The following is a 23,347-nucleotide window of genomic DNA, read 5'->3' as shown; positions in this document are numbered from 1 at the left end:
CCGGTGTTCTGTAGTAGTCTCTAGCGGTACCCATTGTGTACCTTACAACGACTGTACTGTGGAGGGTTGCGACTATGTGCAACACAGACATGAGATGTTGGTTGCAAACATTCAGATGCAGCATGCACGTTGGAATTCAGGCGTGACCCACTTTTTTTGCTGTCGAGTGTACATTCTGCACGTCAGCTGGGGCACCTCGTATGAGACGTGGAAGAGCCCTTGTCTACGGCTATCGTGCGTTCAGGGTACAGACGTCCAGAAGCTGTGGCTCACCTCAACACCAATGACGGCCGTCGCTTCAGTTCTGATGCCATCCTCAGTTCGTACAGATACCTGGCGGGACTTGTGAAGGCTGCTGGGCTCACGCGTGGGGATGGAAGCAGAGCTTGTAATTTTCGGCATTCTTCACAGAATTCATTGGGGTACTTTGATGTGGACCCGAATGGAGGGTCTCAATCAAAGGCTTTGTTGATTCTGTGACGGTTTTGGCTGTATATTTCTGGACCTGTGTTATTGGGTGGAAAGTTTTAGGACTTTCCTTAATGGGTGCACTACTCAGAGAGCAGAGCACTTTTGGAGTGCACCTGGATTTTTTTTTTAGGCTAGGCAGTAGTTTGAGGTACTCTGATGAATACTGGACAGTCGACATGCAGATAGCGAAATAGACCGTGTTCAGAATAAACACGCTTGGACTATTAAAATTTTATCAGTATATTGTCAAAGCATTCATAAGAAAGTTCCCGGAAATTTGTCTCTCTTAAATTATTCTCAGGACCGAGAGGTGGCTGAAGTCCGAAGTAGAAATTTCTGCAATATTTAGTGACTTACGCATATCTAAAAGACGAATTATACGTCATAGGAGAGGCAGTTTTCAATGCAGTCTACATAAATATTGTCTCCAATGAGATCGATTTAGAGTGTGACTGTGAAGTTATCTGGACGCGTATAGCACGTCTACGGGAAATCAAGTTAATCGTTGGATGCTTTTGTCGTCCACTCGATTCTGCAGTGACAATTTTCGTCTCTAGAAAAGGCTTCTGTGCAGTCACCCTTTCACCTGTCTCGTGTGGCAATATAAGATAGCAAAAATAAAGCCGAAGTTTTAATTTTTGCGTTTAAGTAATCTTTCACGAAGGAAAATCGCACAAACATACAGTCGTTTCACCATCGTACAGACTCCCGTGCGGAGGACACAGTAATATGCATTACTGCCGTAGAGAAGCATCTGAAAATTCCAGAATCTCTCACCCAGCCCAAAGTTTCAAGCGACTGGAGAAAAGCGCCGGTGGCTCTTGTATATAAGAAGTGCAAAATAACTGACCCGAACGATAGCTTTAACATCAGTTTGTTGGAGAATTCGTGAACATATTCTCAGTTCGAATACAATAAAGGTCCTCGAGGCGGAAACGTTGTCGAGAAAGAAGCATGGTTTTACGCTAAAGAGCCAAAGAAACTAGTATAGGGATGCGTATTCAAACACAGAGATATGTAAAGAGGCAGATTACGGCGCTGCTGTCGGCAACGCCTGTACAAGTCAGGCGCATTTGACAGATCGGTTACTGCTGCTACAATGGCAGGTTATTAAGACTTAAGTGAGTCTGAACGTGGTGTTACAGTCCGTGGACGTGCGATGGGACACAGCATCTTCGAGGAAGCGATGAAGTGGGCATTTTCCATAAAGCCATTTCAGGAATATACGGTAAATATCAGGAATCTGGTAAAACATCAGATCTGCGACATCGCTACGGCCGATAAAAGATCATGCAAGAACGGGACCAACGACGACTGAAGAATATCGTTCAACATGACAGGAGTGAAGTGCAGCATCTCCCCCCACCACCACCAAACTGCTGCAGATTTCAATGCTGGGCCATCGACAAGTGCCACTGTGCGAAAAGTTCGAGGAAACTTGATCTATATAGGTTTTTGAAGGCCCACTCTTGTATACTTGATGGCAACATATTACAAAGCTTTAGACCTCACCTAGTCCCGCCAACACCAACATTGGACTGCTGCTGACTGGAAACATGTTGCCTGGTCGGTCGATTCTCGTTTCAAATTGTATAGAGCGGATGGACGTGTACGGGTAAGGAAACATTCTCTTGAATCCATGACCCTGCATGTCGGATGCTGGTGGAGGCTCTGTAATGGTGTTGGGCGTGTGAAGTTGGAATGGATATGGGACCCCTGATGTGTCTAGATACGACTCTGACAGGTGACGCGTACGTAAGCATCCTGTCTGATCGTCTGCATCCATTCATATCCATTTTGCATTCCGACGGATTTCGGAAATTCCAGCAGAACAGTGCGTCACCCCACACGTCCAGAATTGCTGCAGAGTGGCTCCAGGATCATTCTGAATTTATACACTTCCGCTGGCCACTCAACTCCCCAGACATTAACATTATTAACCAGCCGCGGTGGCCGTGCGGTTCTAGGCGCTCCAGTCCGGAGCCGCGCTGCTGCTACGGTCGCAGGTTCGAATCCTGCCTCGGGCATTGGTGTGTGTGATGTCCTTAGGTTAGTTAGATTTAAGTAGTTAAGTAGTTCTAGGGGACTGATGACCACAGCAGTTGAGTCCCATAGTGCTCAGAGCCATTGAACATTAACATTATTGATCATATTTGGGATGTCTTGCAACGTGCTGTTCAGAAGACGTCTCTACCCCCTCGTAGTTTTGCGGGTTTATGGACACCATTGCTGGATTCATGGTGTCAGTTCTCTCTAGAACTGTTTCAGACGTTAGTCGAGTCCATACCGCGTCGTGTTACGGCACTTCTGCGTGCTCGCGGGAGCTCTACACGATATTAGGTAGGTGTAACAGTTTCTTTGGCACTTCAGTGTAAACAGCATCACTAGTGTGAAACTGAGCTTACCCGTTCCTCAAATGATATCCTGCAACACGACGCCGCACTGTAGACTGTTTCACGAAGGAACGAGTATAAGGAATAAGTTCCCAGCACGCAGCCGTGGACGTACACTGGGCCAGTGTGCATCGCGTGGAGGCGGTCGGTCGCGCCGGCCAGTGGTTGCATCGCCGAGCGGTGCTTGGGTGGGAAGCCGAGCAGCGTGTACAAGAATGGTCTACGTTTTTTTTGGTGTATAATTACCTATAAGTACAACAATGCCGACAAGCAACAGAGTTAACAGTGTTCGGCGTATTTTCTATCGCTCTGCTTTACGGTCGATGGCATTTGAGTTTCACGAGTGGGTATTTGAGGATTTGAAATTGCCTGAAGATATATTCGACAAGTTTCTGTTAGACTTCGTGCGGTATTCATTATTTGTCAGATTTATTTCAAGTGAAGTTTACGAGAAACTTGTTGAGGAACTTGGCGGCATGAGAAAATTCCAGCATACCGATGACAACTTCAGTACTGTCCAGATCGTGCCTTCGGGCTACGGAGTGGGAACAGTCAGGGTATTTAATGTGCCCCCAGAGTGTCCCAATAAGCTCAGTGCTCATGCTCTGTTGCTGTACAGCATTTTCTTGCTGGTAACCAATTAAAGGTGATCGGGTGTATATCGTTATCAAGACAACTGTGGCGCGAGAAATGTAGCTGAGGATTTAAAGAAGCTCATACTTTCTTGTGTTGTCACTGGCAGCTGTCGAGCGCAGGTAAACGGGGCAACCTATCTGTCCGGTATGTCATTCGACGGAAAATCTACGGATGAACTGCACATACTGACGTCCATTTCATCTTGCCCGTTAACGTCCTGTAGACGGTAGTGGGAAGTGAGGTAGTTGCGGTAAGTGTACCAAAACCCCGGCAGCCGGAACAGGTTCACGAAGCAGTTGCAGCGACATTCAGGGAAGGATGGATGTCACTTCAGCCCCGTTGTCAGCGCCGGTACAATTACCGCTGGATCCCAAAGATGCGCCGTCACCTCTGGAAAGCCGGCCACGATGGCCGAGCTGTTGTAGGCGCTTCAGTCCAGAACCGCGCGACCGCTACGGTCGCAGGTTCGAATCCTGCCTGTGGCATGGATGTGTGTGATGTCCATAGGTTAGTTAGGTTTAAATAGTTCTAAGTTCTAGGGGACTGATGACCTCAGATGTTAGGTCCCATTGTGCTCAGAGCCATTTGAATCAATTTTGAACTTCTGGAAATATTCCCAGTGAGACTCAGGAGCAGGTGGAAATCAGATTGTTAACGTGAGGTTCCATGCTTCTTGGCGCTTATCATGCACATCTTATTTTCGTGAGTGGTTTCAGCTGTGTGCTTAACGACAGAGACCAAACTCCTAAGATGAACAGATGTGTAGAACTCGAATCCTTAATTCGTGGAATGCGTCTTTATGATACGCGAGGAAAACCGCACGGTGAGCGAGTAGCGTACACATGTGTAACCGGTCACTCTGCCAGACGTCTGAATCTGTGTATCAGATGAATTCCGGCGACATACTGAACTGTCACATAGCTCCTGTCAACATCTCCGACCACTGAGCATATCAGTGTTACCTTAACCTAGAGTGTCAGAAAATTTACCGTGGCAAAGGTTACTGGAAGTTGAATATCAGTCTAGTGCAGGATGCGCAACTTGAAGAGGAGGTGAGCCTTGTGGAGCAACAACTCTAGCTCCACCGACATCGTTACACCATCGTTCTACAGTGGTGGATTCAATACACCAAGTCAAAATTACGCCTAACCATAATGAGCTACGCTCGAAGGAAAAGTTTTTAGCAGAAAGAGACCACTGAATTTTATTAGCGCTGTTTGGGAGAACTGTGTAGTCTAACTAACGATGTTTCACGCAATATAGATGTACAGATGATACAAAGCGAAAATAAAGGCGAATCATCGCAACAAATGGAAGGAGTCATCGTGCGAGCCCAGCCGAAAGACGTTGTCGCCGAAGAACGAGCCTCTCCGTACCACATTCTGAGAACGATATAAAGCTATGCTGATTGAAGAAATCTTTGATGACACCAAGAATGCCATCAAAAAGCAACGTGACATCATTTCTCACTTCTATGACTATTACAGTCAACTTTATAAGAAGCAAACAGTTGATGAACAGTCTTGCGACAATTTTCTTATGACCTTGAGTTGCCGACGCGAGGATAATGCGTACTTGGAATCTGTTGCCACCGTGGTCGAAGTCAAACTAGCGGTCCACAGTGCAAAGAAAGGGAAATCACCAGGACCCGACGGTCTCAGCGCTGAGTTTTACCAGCCTTACTAGAATCTTCTCGGCTCAACACACCTCGACACAGCGAATGAAATCAGACACCTGGAACACATCCCAGTGCATTCAAGGAAGGCATCGTCTTGCCCTTATCGAAAAAACATAATAGCAGGAAGGTGGAGAATATTCGGACCATCACACTTTTGAACACCGACTTCAAAATTATTACCAGATCGATTAAGCTAAGCCTGCGAATTGTTATGCAGAAGGTCAGCTACCAACACAGTGCAGTGCATCGCTGAGGTACAGTCTCAACTGCCTGTGACTTAAGGAACATCATCTGTTCATATGCTGAAAATAAAGGACATGGCACCCTGATATTTTTAGATTTTGAGAAAGTATATGATCGTGTGCGTCATACTACCTCTCTAAAAGCGTGGCGAAACTGGATTTTGGACCTCACTTTATCGAGTTAATTCGCAAACTCACTACAAACGTTAAAGTCGAGACAGATGATGCATTGCCCTTCCTTGACGTCCTCGTTCGGCGGAAAACCTATGGACACCTCAGCCACAGTGTCTACAGGAAACCGACACACGCAGATCGGTATCTGCACGCTCTGAGCCACCACCACCAGGCACAAAAACGTGGCGTTCTGAACACCCTTGTCCATCGTGCTGCCGCTAGAACTGAGCCACCTCCGAAGAGTCTTCCGGGAAAACGGGTACAGGCACGGACAGGTGTCACAGGCTATATCTGGTGTGACATGCAAGAAACACACCAACTGAGGAGAGAATACCACCGAAGAAGAAAGCAAGAAACTTGTGTTTTTGACTTTCTGTGGTACAGTGTCGGGAAAGATTAGCCGGCTCCTGAAGAGATATAACGGTGTTCAGGCCCCCAGCAAAAATTCGTCAGCTCATAAGGTCTGTGAAGGACGATCGAGGGCTTAGAACGCCTCGAGTGTACAAGATACCATGTCAGTGTGGCTGTTACTACGTCGGCCAAAGAGTACGCACGGTGGAGCAACGCCGGACGGAACACGAGAGGTGCTTACGCCTACGCTATCCAGAAAAATCAGCCGTGGCAGAACACGCCTTAGAAAGTGGAGCAACGCCGGACGGAACACAAGAGGTGCTTACGCCTACGCTATCCAGAAAAATCAGCCGTGGCAGAACACGCCTTAGAAAATGGACGCCGAATTCCATTCGACGAAACATCAATCGTTATGAAGACGAAGGGATTTTGGGATAGCGTCATAAAAGAAGCTATTGAAATAAAAACCTCTGAAAACACCATCAGCAAGGACGGCGGTTTGCAGCTCAGCACAGCCTGTGACGCGGCTATCGCGATGTTAAAACGGGCGCGACGGAAGCGAGATGAAAACAATACCGTATCCAGCGAGGAAGAGAGCACCAGTGACGTCACAGCCAGCAGTGCGGCTATATAACGACGCGGCCACGGCGACACAGCAGTCAGTCTTACCACTTGACAATGACCGGGGAGAGCTCGATCGAAAGCTCGTGGGATCTTAACCACCTGACGCGGCTGGAAGCCCGAGAAAATTTTGTTAATACATATCGCCGCGAAACATGCATTTATACATCACTACAAACGTCTCTTCGAGGATTCTCATTAATGGCCATTGTACGAAAGAAGTTGAAATTGGGCAGTCTGTCCCTGCAAGAATGGCCACTGTCTATGATATTATACGCCATTGCATTGGATCTGCTACTGATGAACTTAGTGCATAGAGGGATCTGGCTTATCATCGACTCTGTTACTGCCACATGCATTGCGTATTCTGACGATATAAGCGTAGCTGTGTCATCGTCAAAACAACTTAATTCAGCAGAAACACGTTTCTTTCACGAGCAAAATTAAATAGAACCAAAACCACAGACTTGCAAATGGACGCGGAATAGAAGACACATCGCAAGCTATTTGGTGCAGAGAAAAGGTTTGTCACGAAACTCTCGGTGTTACCTTTGAGGTCATTCCACACAGATTCCTGACGAAGAACTGGTGATAAGTGTTTAATAAATTACATGCTGCTTTGATACTCCCCTCCGACTGTCACTTGAAATTAATACAGAAGGTTAAAACCATAGAGATCGCCATTACAATCAAGATGAATTATTTGGCGCAAGTTCTTGCTATATCCGACCATCTAGCAAAGAGTATACAGCATGCGCATGCTGGTTTCTTTTCAGAGGACACAAAGTTCAGTTTGATACATGAACTTTTTCTACGTCCAAAGACGGCCTTTAATTCATTGAGGAACACAAAAAATATGTAATCCTGCTTCTAAATCGCGTCAGGAAGTACCCGGAGGAGCAATAACATCACACACCTCATCAAGCGGTGGAGGCCCCATGGCCTCGGCTAACAAATTGATGTCACCGGCATTCTGCTGTATTACCGACATATACGACTGTAATACATGGAAATTAGCTACATTCGGTACTACCTCGTCGATACTGGAAGCCTCGCTAACAGGAAGCTTTATGAAATTCTAACGATAACGAAGCTCAGAAATCGTATCGCAGAGAAACATCCACATACAAAATGGAGTATAGTTTTGGCGGAATGTGCACAGTGACACATTATCGTTACACAAACATCAAGAACTTTCCTTTCTTAAATTGTTTAGGAAAAGTTTGCAAATAATTTATTTCCTTTGTATGTGGCCATAGAAAGCTATTCTTTTCCTAATCACATCTGTTATTATTTTCAGTATGTGTAAAAGATTCACTACTGTGACGTCTTCCATGTTGCATTTGCTCTTAACTGCATGAATTTTCCAGAGTACTTGTGTGTTAATTACTACAGGTAGCTTGTCATGTTTTCGTGTGGCAAGCACTTTCGTTTTCCGCATCATGGTGAGGTGTTGTGATGCACACGTAACTATAACAAGTATTTTCCACAAATAACGTAGTAAAACACTTTTCACTTCACCAAAACACAGTGTGATTGTGGTTTGCTGTGACAATTCATGCACCCCAAATGTAAAGAATAAATAGAAACGAAAACCCACTGATGATGGCACAGTGGTGCGGAAACTTGTTTGGGTACTAAGAAAAAACGATCTTTTGCATAACTCTCGGACCTCACATCCAATAATTTATCCGCAAACACGGCCAACACAAGGAGCTGCAAATCAAAATGTTGATGAGTAGTGTTTGTCTGGGCAGACTCCGGCAAAAAAGTAATTGCAAATATCTGCTGAAATACCAGGTAAAATTAGCGTGGCGACCATATACACATCTTTAGTGCGGTAGTGAGCTGTAATCATCTTATTAACTCTGACTTTAACGGCCTCTGTCTCCGAGTTGTCTTGTTCAGTTCTCAAAGGAGATTTACAAAACTGCTTCTTCAGCATGCGGTTTCAGCAATTATGTCTAGTGATTGGTCCCAGTGAGCGTGAAAAATAGCCAGGTCGTTCGGAAACGGTAGACAGGATATTTTAAATCTAACTCAGTGACTGATTTGTATTGTCCTAAAGACATTATCCCTTTCCATATGAGTTTTTATTGCGCACAAGAGCAGCTGGGCGAGACCAAAACTTCAAGGAATTTTACTTCTAATTTTCACATTCAGTGGATGCTTTTAGTGTTTCCTCAGTGAGAGCCAAGATTTTGGTATCTAACCATACTTCGTCGCGTATTGACTGAGTTATATGCTTTTCTCAACAATAGTGATTACGAAATTTTTAAATCTCATCAGATACATTACTATTGACTCTAATTTAAGAACCTGCTGTGAACATAAGAGTTTTCTATACAACCACATTGCTTTTGACCAATTTGAAGGAATAACTGTAGTTTTTACATAGTCAAAAATGCCTTTGATAAAATTTTATGGGCAATTGGCATCAGACTAAAGCCTCTGTAGCTGTTCACATCTGTTTTATTACCTGATTTGTGCAGTGAGTGTGTCGACGCTGTCTTCCAGCCTTCAGAAATCTCCTCTGTCAACCAAATATTTAAAACGATTTCGGTTAGCTTGTCCAGAAATTTGTTATTTGAAAGTATTGCAGTTACGGAATCGTCCACAGGTGCTTTACTAGCTTTGAGGGATTTGATGACGTCCTTGAATTCTCCTTCCGTTCCGGGATGCGATTTAAAGTACTGAGTTCTCGAGTAAAGTCAAATCTTTATGTACGACATTCACAAGTTTTTAAATTTTAAAAATTCTTTATTAAAATGTCATTCTTTTCTTGGTTATTATGTGCTCTTCTTCCATTGTAATCTTTTGAGCAAATGTTTGTTGGAGAATATTATAGTTTCTTTTTTTTAAATTGTTATAGAAATTTCCAGTATTGTTCATTTTGGAGTGGAGCTCTATTTTTTGAAATGGTTTTCATCATAATTTACTTTAGAATTCCTGAACAGTTTGGCTGTTATTATTATTATTATTATTATTATTATTATTATTATTATCATCCTTAAAGGCAGTTGTTACTATTCACTGTTATTATTTGTGTTTGTAATTGTAACCCTTCTCACAATAATTTCTCAGATGTAAATAAATGAGCCAGAAGTAGGCCTGCTCACAGAAATTGAGATTATTTAGTAATATTTTATGATGTGAGTTTTCCTGGTCCATTGTAAGAGAGGACTTAAGGTCCTAATCTGCTCAGGCAAAATACAGAATAAGTAAATCGACACATATTATAAATATGTATGTATGTTTGTATTATTTATTTGTGTATGTGTATGTATGTTCAACATCTCGTAAACCACTTGGTATATATATTCATTAGTGACAGCTAACAATTGCTGCTATATTGGTCACCTATAAAGGTTCAGAAGATATGACTACATAAACCTTAAGATGGGTGAAAAAATGCCGCATTGTGCATGACGTTTAAATTTATTTCTTCTTTGCTGCTAACATTATTCGTAACACGTTTCGCAGATAGTATCGACATATGCAGCTCAATTGTACCTACACAAATATATAATTATACGAAACATGGTTCAAGAGTTATGATGTTGTAAATGCTGAGATTCTTGAAAAAATGTCGCATGATGTATGAAGTTTTAATAAGTTTATCCTTTTGTACAAAGGGACTCCTACAGTCGATAAATTTTAAGGAAATCCATGACACCTGGCAGCGTTGTCGACTGCTTTCAGCTACGAATCGCAAACGGCTGTAGACGAAAACATTAGCCGTCCATAAAGCTATGAAGAGGCGTTGCCGTAGGTATTTTTAGAAAATCGAGTTGTAGACACACGGAACAGTTGCACCCAGATACAGAAGCTGTCCATGATCACTCACGCCAGGTCTGCTACAGGAGTACATATAAGGTATCGTTTCTACACTCATGCTCATAAATTAAGGATAATGGTGATACATGGTGAAACAACGCCCTGGTGGGCGGTTTGCGGGTTTAAATCACCTCGGGGTATGACCATGCGGTGCATTTGACCTGCGCTGGCAGCAGTCCACATAGGCAGAGATGTGTTGGTGCATTTCAGAGTACGGTGCAGCGAGTAAGTGTGCAGACGTTTTCAGACGTGCTAATGGTGACTGTGTGTTGAAAATGGCTCAAAGAACACATACTGATGACGTTATAAGGGGTAGAATACTACGGCGACTGGAGGCTGGTCGTAGCACGGGCTCTCCGTGTGCCACAAAGTGTGATCTCACGATTATGGCAACGATTCCAGCAGACAGGAAACGTCCAGGCGCTACAGTGTGGGACGTCCACATTGAACAACACCATAAGAAGACCGATATCTCAGCATCCAGTGCCCGCAGACGGCCACGGAGTACTGCAGGTAGCCTTGCTCGATACCTTACCGGAGCCACTGGAACAGTTGTCTCCAGACACAGTCTACACAACAGACATGGTTTATTCGTCCGGAGACCTGCAAGGTGCATTCCACTGACCCCTGGCCGCAGGAGAGCCCGTAAATCCTGGTGTCAAGAACACAGTACTTAGTCATTATAACAGTGGTCTCAGGTTATGTTCACGGACGAGCCCAGGTGTAGAATGAGCATGATTCTCGCCGGGTTTTCACCTGGCGTGAATCAGGAACCAGATGCCAACCCCTTAATTTCCTTGGAAGGGACCTGTATGGAGGTCGTGGTTTGATGGTGTGGGATGGTATTACGACTGGTGCACGTACACCGCTGAATGTCTTTGACACAGGAACTGTAACAGGTCAGGTGTATCAGGACGTCATTTTGCACTAGTATGTCCTCCTTTTCAGGGGTACCGTGGGTCCCACCTTCCTCCTGATGGAGGATAACGCACGGCCGCACGAAGCTGCCACAGTGGATGAGTACCTTGAAACAGAAGATATCAGGCGAATGGAGTGGCCTGCCTGTTCTCCAGACTTAAACCCCATCGAGCACGTCTGGGATGCTCTCGGTCGACGTGCCGCTGCACGTCTTCAAACCCCTAGGACACTTCAGGACCTCCGACAGGCACTGGCGCAAGAATGGGAGGCTATACCTCAGCAGCTGCTCGACCACCTGATCCAGAGTATGCCAACCCGTTGTGCGGCCTGTGTACGTGTGCATGGTGATCATATCCCATATTGATGTCGGGGAACATAAGCAGGAAACAGTGGCGTTTTGCAGCACATGTGTTTTGGGAGGGTTTTCTCAACTTATCACCAAAACCGTGGACTTACAGATCTGTGTCGTGTGTGTTCCCTATGCACCTATTCTATTAGCGCCACTTTTGTACAGTGCCAAGTTGTGTGGCACCACATCCTGCAATTATCCTTAATTTATGAGGATGAGTATAATAGAAAATAGGCGAAATGAACACCCGGGCAATGCTGGGTTTGTCAACTGGTGATACAATTAGTTCAGAAATTAAGGAATAAAGTTTAATCAACACATCCACAGGAATGGAAGCATTGGGTACCAATTTTGCATTGATGGTGTAGCACTTTACATTCCTGTGAATGTGAAACTTGCTTCATTTGTCATCCCTTTGTATACCCTTGGACCTTAAATGCAAGAGTCTCTGCGCTGCTTCACCTTACCTTTACTTCAGAAGCGAACGGGATCAAGGAGAAGGTGTCACTCTCGTTGAGCTCGTCCAGGATGGTGTGCATGGCCGTCTTGAGCTGTTCAAGCTTGCGGCCGTGCATGGAGCCGCTGACGTCGAGCACGAAGATGACGTGTTTGGGCAGCGGCGGCAGGCCGGGAGGCGCGTAGAAGTGCACGAAGTAGCCGTCCTCGCTCACCTGCACACGCGGGCGTCAGCTGGAGACAAAGACAGCTGAATGGGCACAGTTGATGTGTCAGCGCTATGAGCCTCACTGATTACTGAAAAGTTGTGAAACGAAGCTGTGTTCTCCGCTGTACATTTCTTTTTTTGGAAAACGAAACATGCCGATAGCACAATTTCACCGTTTGGAAAATGTGCTGAAGGTGGATAAATGCTTCACGGGTATCCCGCAGCGTCAGATTTGTATGCGCGCTCAAACTTTCGGCGACATCCCACACCGGCAACGTCAGCATTTTTCTGTATGGCATGTGGTATTTTATTTAGTTGGCTAAATTATGTCACAGAGACGTCGCGAAGACACAAAACTTCCACACGCTATCGGAGAATATGCCGATGCTTATGACACAGTTTTGATTTCGTTAGACGGTGGGTGACAGCGTATTTCTCCATTGTCTGTCAACATCAAACGTCCGTTTCAGTGCACCACTTATGGTATGGCAACTGCCCCAATTGAAGCAGTTACTGCACATTCTGATATTAACGGCTTCTATGTTGACAGAACCCAAGCAGCTGGAAGATTTCCGCTTCATGGAACACAATCTTTTTTTAATGAGGCTGTGTTCAGTAATGCCTGATAAGAAGTAGGAAAACCATTCGCATTCAAAACAGCGTCTAATTGTCTCTACAGGTCACGTACGGTTTTCAAAGGTATCCCATAACATAATGAGAGTTTCACTCTGCAGCGGAGTGTGCGCTGATATGAAACTTCCTGGCAGATTAAAACTTTGTGCCGGACCGAGACTCGAACTCGGGACCTTTGCCTTCCGCGGCAAGTGCTCTACCAACTTTTTTTTTATTTTTAAAAAGTGACTCAAACGAGATTTTTTCTTTTTTTTCTTTTTGTTCAATATAGCTCGTCGCGTTTGGTCTGGGCGGCCGTCACAAGACATCCGTTCAAGTTGATCGTTGATTCCTTGACTCAGTTTCATCCCATACCATATTTGAACTTCAGGTAACGGTAATAGGGGTGGATAGCGATCACCCACGCATCTCTCCAAAGTAGACCACGACGGCTCAATAATGTCGAGGTCTGGTAACTGTGGTGGCCATGGAAGGTGCAACAACTCACCCTTGTGGTCAAACAAGTCCTGGACTATCAAGAAAGAGTAGGTTGTCTAAGTTGCAAAATGGCTTTTTATTTATTTAATTTGAGACGCGTTTCAGTCTCACAGGAGTATCATCAGGCATCTGGGGGAAAAACGTCCCTTAGTATAAATTTACGAGCCAGGAAACAGCTATAAAGCTTCATTGTCCGCTAAGTAAATCAGCTTGAAAACCACGACCTGAATTGTGAAAAAAGGGTAACCAAAGACAAACTTACCGGGTAAAATACTCGAGGATCGCTGGAAAGTATACAGAAAACACTGCAGTCACCGAAAATGGCACATCATCCAATAAAACCTTACATTCTCCGTCCACTGGGTAAAAACACTCGACGATTACTGGCAAGAGTACAGAACGTCCCGCAGTCACCAAAAATGGCACGTCGTCCAACGAAATACAGAGGACACAGCTGCCTACGGAAATAAATAAGAATATATTATAAAACGAAGAGCTGTAAGCGGAACAAACATAAGAAACCACATATATAAGGGTGGATTTAAAGAAACAAATATTCATTTCTAAGAGACCACAGAAGCTCTCCTGCGAAGTTTGGACGGTAGTAGACGAGATGCAGAATTAAAGGTTTGAGGATGGGTCGTGAATCGTTCTTGGGTAGCTCAGTCGGTAGAGCTCTTGCTCATGAAAGACAAAGGCCCCGAGTTCGAGTCTCAGTCCGAGACGCAGTTTTAATCTGTCAGGAAGTTTCACACCTCACCTGTGTTTAAGCTTATTCGCTCTTAACAGAACGCAGGGCATGTTTATAACATAGGCAAGATGTATAAAGCGTCGTTATGGCACACGTTTACGGCTGCTACTACAGAGCTATGAATCAAAGTGACCGCTACTTTAGTTGATCGCACCGCCAGACGGGAAAACAGAGAATGTGTTTACAGAGTAACGATAAACTTAGATCCATTATGAGGTAGCACAAGTAAACCACATAATGTATAAACCAAAGTCACGTGTGCATAGACATTTGTTTAAAAAGCAACATCATAGCCTCGAAGTAAGCCTGGACGACGTGGGCTCCGTGAACAGGGGTTCTGTCGTCTTGGAACACAGCATAATGTTGTGTGCTATAAGTCAGACCTGATCAGCCAAAATAGTCGCATAATCCTTGGCAGTAATGGAATTTGCAGAGTAGCTGTGAGTCTGGTAACCTAGATCACCACCGAACCGCCGATCAGTCTTACTGTTGAGACGTGAGCTGGAGCAGAAGCTGAAAACAGTGTAAAACAAAGACTCTGCCGAGCCTTCCATTCCTCCAGAGTCCCTTTAAAGACGTGTGCATCACTGAGGAGTGGTGTCGGAAATCCAGCTCGCCCTGGAATTCTCTACTTCTGGATCTTCCTCATTGTTTTGGTGCTGACAGGGTTTGCAAGTCCGACATTCAGTTCTGCAGTGACTTTTGCACCTGTCGTCTATTTTTTTGTCACCTCTTCAATCGCCGTCTGTCACGATCTCTCAGCACACACTTTCGTCCGCGTTGTGATTTAGCGGATAATGTTGTTCCACTTTCCCTGTATATGATACAGATATTCGATACGGTGTCTACTCAAATATCAAACACTTCGGGTACTTTGGCTACGGAAGCACCCACTCATACTAGCACCAACAATTTGTCCACGTTCCAATTAACTTAGCTGTGACATGACGAACTCAGCTGCACGGTACTCTGTTGTGTTCACGACTGACACTTGCAACGTATTGAGGACATTGCATGGGGGTCGTTCGGGTCAATTCCAACATTTCGACCTGCTTACTTGGCCACCATCAGCATTTATGTTCAAATCAAACGATATTGCTTAAGACTGCATGCAGATCTGGTGCGATAGATACCTGAAGTTCTTACCCAAGAATGTTTCAGTTAAAATCTACGTTCTGATACCCTAGAGTGTTTAATGTAGACGTAGGTTATGAAAACATATTCTTGTGCTTCCCTTTCCAAATTATTAAGAGTACATTGAAACACAGCCAGGTGTTCCCCATTGATCCTTTGGAGGAGTCAGTATGGCTAGTGGCTGCAATATGTATGATTAGTTAAATGTTAGTGAGGATATTACTATGGTCGTGTTTCCGTGAATTTGTTGTCGTTGATTAGATAGTGCAGTAGTTTCATTTTGAATTTCGAGAAGCCGCTGCAGAAAAGCACCAAATGTTGAAGCAAGCCTTTGGAGACAACACTTTATGTCAGCCATACAACTGCTCTAAGCGACCTTTGAGATGATGAGGACAGTTCCAGTTAGCATTCAAGTTGGTGTCCCACCAGAAAACGTTCAGACTGTGAGGGATATGATTCTGCAAGGTCATAGGCATACCATGTAAGAACTGTGCAGTACCTTGGGAATAAGATACGGTGTGTGTAATAGTGTCTTGTCAGATGAAATGAACACAAAAGGATTGTGGCGATGTTTGTACCAGATGTAATCAGAAGCAATATAGCGTGGAACTCTGCATAGAAAGTAAACAACTCTTTCAAGACGATCCAAACTTCCGTTTAAATGTTGAGTTTATCGCCATGATTCTGAAATGAAGCGGCAATCGTTGCTTTGGAACTACCTTTCATCTCTTCAGGGAAAAAACTCGTGAAGTAAGGTAACATTAAGTCCATGTTGATCTGTTTTATACACCATCCACTCACATTAATGTGACCATCGCCTATGTTCGACGTCAACGTGCAGCAGCAACTCACAGACGGCAGACGGTAGCACTAGCAGTGCAGGGTATTCAAAGCGTGGGCGTGGAGGGTGGGCAGAGAAACAGTGCGGTCGTTGTAATGAGGAAACCGAGAAATTTATCTGATATCCAAAAGAGGATAATATCCACAACGGCTAAGTCTATAAACTGATCTCGTGCCTCCGTGGTTGCAGTACAACTGCATGGCGAAATGGCGCTATCCAAAATCGGCACCGAGGAAACTATGGTGCACTCGGGCCATAGTTAAGAAGGGTTGTAGAAACTCAAAGACGTTGTACATAGTTGTCCTGAGCACTTTATATTTCTACCTATGTTGTGCCTTGCTGTTATAGTTGCGTAAGTAAAGACCCTGTAAAATGACGATTGTACTTTCTTAACATTCTGAACTCGACGGCGACATTTTCCGATGCCGCAACCGCGGAGCTGGGAATTCGTGGTCTATCTGTCATCAGACGATACACTGCCGTCTTCTTGCCACTGACGAAGGATGCAGCTACAACTATATTTAATAGGTGTGACGCAAGTGTGCGCTTTAGAGTAGACATACTACACAGACGATTGACACTGTCCAGTGGTCCTGTGACTGAGAAGACAATTATCACAGACTGCGAAGCCTGCTGTTGCCGTTAAAATATATTAGAATACACTAGGAAGTGTCATGTCTAGGAAAAAAAAAATCATATGCCCGTGCGTGTAAAATTCCTCGTCAACTGTCTCCTGCGGTAGGCACTAGCGTATCTGGACAACAACTAGTTGCTTCACGTAGTCGGTTTACGATTACTTGAAACAGTGGAATATTTTGACGTATTAGCGTATTATTTGAAAGCCAAATTAAAAAAAAATGGCTGTTATAAAGTTTGAAAGGAAAATCATCTCGTCAGAGAAGTCCTATGACGCCTCTAGTATTCGAAATTGAAAAACTATTGGATGGCACACTGTAACTCCTTCTCACGCGAAAGGTAAATTATTATAATTTTACTGAGATGGAATGATTCATGAGAGGAGTCATTGTTTTGCCCTGAAAGCAGTTATTGGAGATCTGTGTTGAAAATTTCCTTTCAGAGACAAAAAGTAACCTCCATGAACTGCTTTTATTTTTATTATTATTATTCATTTAGTTACTACTTTCTTTTAATTATTATTATTATTAGTGATTCAAATACTTAGTTCTTTAGTATTAAGACTCTTTAAGAAAAGGGTTTCGGTCTTTGAAATGAATAGATAACCAAACAGATCTCAATAGACGACGTTTATGTTCAGGGGATTGTGCATGGTAGACTATAGAACTGCTGCTGCACGCTGACTGTAAGCTGTACTCGATGTCCGTACCGGTCGTAAAACTGCGTACTGAATCTGTCGCTATCTTAGTCTACATTAACTACGATCCAATTTTCCTTTCTATGGAAGCCTGTCCGTCTAAATGGATTTGTCTAAAAGTCTTTAAATTAACGACCGTATAGAGTTTGCAGGTACGAGCTTCCACAGTCCAAAGAAATGTCTCGTAGGAATGCACAAATATACACAGCAAAAAAGGTTCGCATCGCCCCGGTTCCTGGAACTCCTGAAGCTATACATTAACTGTGGATATTATATGACAGACACAGTCCCTATGACTGTTCAGAGATGTCACTAAACCCTCCCAAAGATGTAAACAACCATGCATGAGCAGCGCCTATTATACGGATGGGGTCCGACAGCCTATCCGTTCCAGTCATTTCACCAGGAAGGAGTTACACGGCTCGCGTTTGTCTGTAGTTCAACCATGCCTAGACGGTAAATATCGCTATTCGATCGCGTCCGCATTGTTACTTTGTGCCTGGAAGGCTCTCAACAAGGCAAGTGTCCAGGCGTCTCAGAGTGAACCAAAGCAATGTAGTTGGGGCATTGAGGAAATATAGAGAGACAGGAACTGTCGATGACATGCCTCGTTCAGGCCGCACAAGGGCTACTATTGCAGTGGATGACCGCTACCTACTCATTATGGCTCGGAGGAACACTTACAGCAACGCCACCACGTTGAATAATGCTTTTCGTACAGCCACAGGACGTCGTGTTACGACTCAAACTGTGCGCAATAGGCTGCATGATGCGCAACTTCACTCCCGATGTCCATGACGAGGTCCATCTTTGCAACCACGACACCATGCAGCGCGATACAGATGGGCCCAACTACGTGCCAAATGGATCGCTCAGGATTGGCATCAAGCTCTCTTCACCGATGTGTGTCGCATGCATATGCCTTCAACCAGACAATCGTCGGAGACGTGTTTGGCGGCAACCCGGTCTGGCTCAACGCCTTAGATACACCGTCCAGGGAGCGCAGCATCGTGGAGGTTTCCTGCTATTTGCTTGGCATTATGTGGGGCCGACTTACTCCGTTGTTGGTCATGGAAGGCGCCTTCACGGCTGTACGGTACCTGAATGACATATCGACAGCATATTGGCGAGACATTCGTCTTCACGGACAGCAACTCGCGCCCCCATCGTGCACATCTTGTGAATGTCTTCCTTCAGGATAACGACATCGCTCGACTCGAGTGGCCAGTATGTTCTCCAGACGTGAACCGTATCGAACATGCCTGTGATAGATTTAAGAGGGCTGCTTATGGACAGCTGATCCACCAACCACTCTGAGGGATCTGCTCCGAATTGCCATTGAGGAGTGGGACAATCTGGACCAACAGTGCCTTGATGAACTTGTGGATGGTATGTGTACAGCAGCCTGGACCACCACCACCTCTGAAGGTCTCCCTGAATGGTGTTTCAAAATGCAATGCTTGGTTTTCATGAGCAATGAAAAGGGCGGAAATGATGTTTATGTTGATCTCTATTTCAATTTTCTGTACAGGTTCCATAATTATTGGAACCGAATTGCTGCAAATTGCTTTATTGGCTTATTATTCTCACACAAAATCAGAATGCTCACTCATTAAGATCAGAAGCTAGACTACATCTTTTCACAATGATTACCATCGAACCAAAGCTCTCTCAGTTCAAGGGACAATGCTGCTTGCTCGCAGCCAGTTGCGCGAGCACGCTTCAAATAATATCTTGTTCTGGAACATGTTCTTTATTATCGCGTGGCGTTAGACGCATCAACAGCGTTAGAGGATATTATAGCTTCATTTCTATCACAGCTTGTCAAAATACTTCTCTTCCAAGACGTTATTGTCTTGGACGAGGAGTGTAACACGGATTTGTTTCCGATGACTATCTCGACAACGCAATTTTCGAAGCTCAAAATGCTATCGAGTAAAAAATTGTCTACGTCTGCCACGGCATTGTGTGTGACTGATCCAGCTTCGTCTGTGCCTTAGATCCCTGCGTCAATTAAGCTGCCGTCTATTAAGCTTGAATCATTCTCTGTAGACACAGAGACCTGGCCTAGATTTTGGGAACATTTTGAAAGCTGTATCAATAGGAATTCTTCTATGTCTACTATTAACAAACACGTGTTCCTAACAGGATGTCTCTTAGGAAAGCTCAGACAACGGTCGATGGGATATCAACGATTACTTCTGCTTACGAAGACACTAAGCGAATTCTTCACACAAGATATGGAGACCGCAAACGCATAGACTAAGTGTCGTGTGACTAGGGCCTCCCGTCGGGTAGACCGTTCGCCGGGTGCAAGTCTTTCGATTTGACGCCACTTGGGCCACTTGCGAGTCGATGGGGATGAAATGATGATAAGCAGGACAACACAACACCCAGTCTGTGAGTGGAGAAAAACTACGACCCAGCCAGTAATCGAACCCGATCCCTTAGGACTGACATTCTGTCGACCACTCAGCTACCGAGGGCGGACAGAAGAAGTGAATGTCCTGAAACTCTTAATTCGACATTCACAGAACGCAATAAATGCATCCAAGCTCAGAAATCTTTGGGTGTTGTCTATCGTAAGATTCTCACTCCAAAAATTTTTTCTCTCTTTCCCCGTAGACATTTGTTGGCGTTCGGTAATTCATGTCAAGACGGAGAAACTATCCGAAGGGGATGAGTTACGTTTAATGGAATTTTTAGAGAAAGAAGTTGATGGTGCACTCACTGCACAGAAATTACCTAAGAAAACGTCATTCACGAGCACAGCAAGTACTTCCGGCAGATTAACTGTTGCCGCACCATGTCTCACCGTTAACTTCAAGCAAGGCCGTTCGAAACACAAGACCATAGATACCGTAAAGTCTTACTGAGTTTTTTTGCGAACATAGCGATCATTGGGCACAAGACTGCAAGGTGGTAAAGGATATTCCAGAGCGCCTCAAGATTCTAACCTAACATCGGGAAACCTGTGTCTTCTTTATCTTTGCCACTCTGACAAAGACTGTTCCAAGAAAGGAAGAGTCGCATGCTCTTATTGGAAAGGGATTCATCTCCGATCACTCTGTGATTATTCGAACCAACCTAAGACATGCAGCAAACAATCTGATTCTCTCGGCGTCCGCGTTAATAGTTCAGTGGGCGATGTGGTCACGGGGCGTTCAAGTTTCACACTCATTCAGACGGCACGCGTGTTTGTAAATAGAGCGCACAGGCGAAAGGTAACTCACACGTGGTATTGTATGCAGGCAGCCAATCCTCATTCATTTGCCGAAATCTGGTCGACAATCTGAACCTGTCAGCAGATTCAGTCCAATCTTCTTTCACGTCTGGGCCACGTAGACATGTGCGTTTCAAGGTAAGTAGCGCACGCAGACGCATTCATGTTAGGCTCTATGCTTTCGAAACTTTACATTACTTCACGGAACATCATGCAGTGTCCAAAGATGTTATGGTAAAACAAAAATTAAACATTTATAGTTGGCGGCCCCCCGGAAGTGGAAAGCTGTATTCCTATTGAATTACTTATTATAGTGGGTCACTACTAAGAAATTGTGGACGACGCAGCGTCAATACACATTTCTCCGTCTTAAGCATTGTTGCTCTCTGAACTCGGGTGGATTCTCAGTGAGTATCGCCCAGATGTTTAAGCTAAGCACGCAGCCGGTAATCTCATTAATTTAGCTATTGAAGAACCGAATTGGGACACTGCACGTAGCTTTTAGAAGCAGTCGGAATCAACGCCGGTCAAGAACGATTAGCGAGTGAAAAAGAGCCAGCGGTAGTTCAAGATTCTCGTATAGACCAACGGCGAGTAGTTGGCCTTCCTCGAAAATCCGCTGTCGTTCTATTTGACAACTTTCACGATGCCAATGGGCTTTTTGCTGCCTTACAGAGAAGACTATGCAGAAAATGACATAAGACACGTTTATGACAACTTAATTTTAGAATAAGTTATAAATGATCACGGAGAGTGGCTCCTACAGCAGAATGTACAAATTCATTTTATTTGCCCTCATCTATTGGTAAAGCGAGTAAGACAGGGCAGCACAAACTGGCAAATAGTCTTTGACAGTTCCTCACACGAACTGTCAATGACAACCGAGCGGGGTGGCGCAGTGGTAAGCACACTGGACTCGCATTCGGGAGGACGACTGTTCAATGCAGCCTTCGGTCATCCTGATTTAGGTTTTCCGTGATTTTTCTAAATCGCTTAGGCAAATGCCGGGATGGTTCCTTCGAAAGGGCACGACCAACTTCCTTCCCCATCCTTCCCTAATCCGATGAGACCGATGACTTCGCAGTTTGGTCTCCTCCCCCTAATAATACAACGCTCTTAATGACACTTTAGTAGTCGGTATCCTGAGGTGATTGAGGTCCTTATAATACTTCGGCTGCGAGGCTTTGTAGTCATTACCGGTATTCTTCAAGCTTTTCTGCAGCTCTCACTACACCCCGGCGATAGTGATCTTACTAGTTCCTAAAGGTACAAGATCAAAAATAACATGCTTGAAGGTCACACTAATACAGGACAAAGGAAAATTCATCGATCGTCACTTTTACGTTTCGGTCTCGAATGCAGCCCGTTTCTGCCTTCAGCTACTATTCGTCAACCAACATATAATTATCAGTTTCAGTTCCACGCAGCAGATGCCTTACTGCATCAGAACATGTACTTGGATGCATCATTGCTGCGAGAACCCAATCGGAAAGCAACTCAGTCCCTCTGTGTTGCGAGTTATCTTCGGTAATGAAGAAAATAAAACTGACTCTGTCGATGTGGGTGACTAATTAGCAACAGTTATCCGCAGTTTATAAAGTTGAAGGAAGAGATATCCAAACGAAAGTCACGATTCAAGGGATGACAAGGAGCTAGGAAGACGACATATTCTCAGTGAGTCAGAGGCAAATCATCGCAAAATTTGCAGAAATAATTGCAACAGAAATAAATTTACTACGAGCAATAGCAGGTCCTTATGACTCTCTGGGATTGATAACTTCAATATCCATCGTAGAAAAATTCTGTTTCATGTTGGAACGAACTCCTGCCTCACAACCTATCGGCTAGGTGGTGCAACTGGATGGCAAATCTCCCTGAGGTATCAGATATTATCATTCTAGGGAGGATTCAACAGCCAGGGAACGATGGCTTCCATATTCACATTTTCTGTGATACATCTGAGACAGAATATGGTGCCGTCTTATACATCACTTCTTGCGATAATATTTCCGAACTAATGTGTAGTAAAAGTAGCTTGAACTGCTATCAGCACTGACAGGAGCCAGGCTACTACAATATCAAACTTAGAAACACAACACTTTGACATTTTCCTTTGTAATCCTTGGATGGATAAAGGGTGATCACGCCACAAGGAAAACGTTTGTATGCGACAGAGTGTCAGAAACACAAACGCTCACCGCACCGTCTCATTGGAGACACTGTCCAGACGAAGACAACACAGCGAATTTAGTTTCAAGAGGATTCACACCTCAGAGATTGCGAATACTGGACATCTAGTGATATGGTCCACCATGGCCATCACTATATCCTAATTTATAGCCGAGCATTCATCACGCAACTTTGTACGTAAAATTTTATTTGGAGCTAGGAAGTTAGATAAAACTCCTCAGACTTCAGTCATTCGGGTTCCACGATCACTCACGTAAACAGATTCAGCTCTTACTGGAAATTATTACGAACTACTGCTTACGTGCTTCGCTTCATAAGAAAGCTCCTTCGGAAAACAGGCACGTGCGAAGACTTTACTGCAGAAGAGATATCAGAATCTCGTCTTTATCGGATTAAAACTCTCAGGAATAATGGTTCTCATCAGAAATCAT

At 44.4% G+C, this 23,347-nt stretch overlaps 1 protein-coding gene across 1 annotated transcript in view; it reads right to left on the bottom strand.

Moving 5' to 3' along the window:
* LOC124805205 (inter-alpha-trypsin inhibitor heavy chain H4-like) overlaps positions 1 to 23,347 on the bottom strand; it is a 200,348-nt gene that overhangs the window by 89,012 nt on the left and 87,989 nt on the right. Inside the window, exon 7 of the mRNA XM_047265705.1 lies at positions 12,138 to 12,341. Coding sequence (XP_047121661.1) covers positions 12,138 to 12,341 — 204 coding nt within the window. The remainder of the gene's footprint in view (positions 1 to 12,137; positions 12,342 to 23,347) is intronic.

The sequence above is a fragment of the Schistocerca piceifrons genome, chromosome 1 (genome assembly GCF_021461385.2).
Source record: "Schistocerca piceifrons isolate TAMUIC-IGC-003096 chromosome 1, iqSchPice1.1, whole genome shotgun sequence".
Classification (NCBI taxonomy): Eukaryota; Metazoa; Arthropoda; class Insecta; order Orthoptera; family Acrididae; genus Schistocerca; species Schistocerca piceifrons.
Note: the sequence above shows the minus strand (reverse complement) of the source record. Positions and strands in the feature narration are given on the sequence as shown.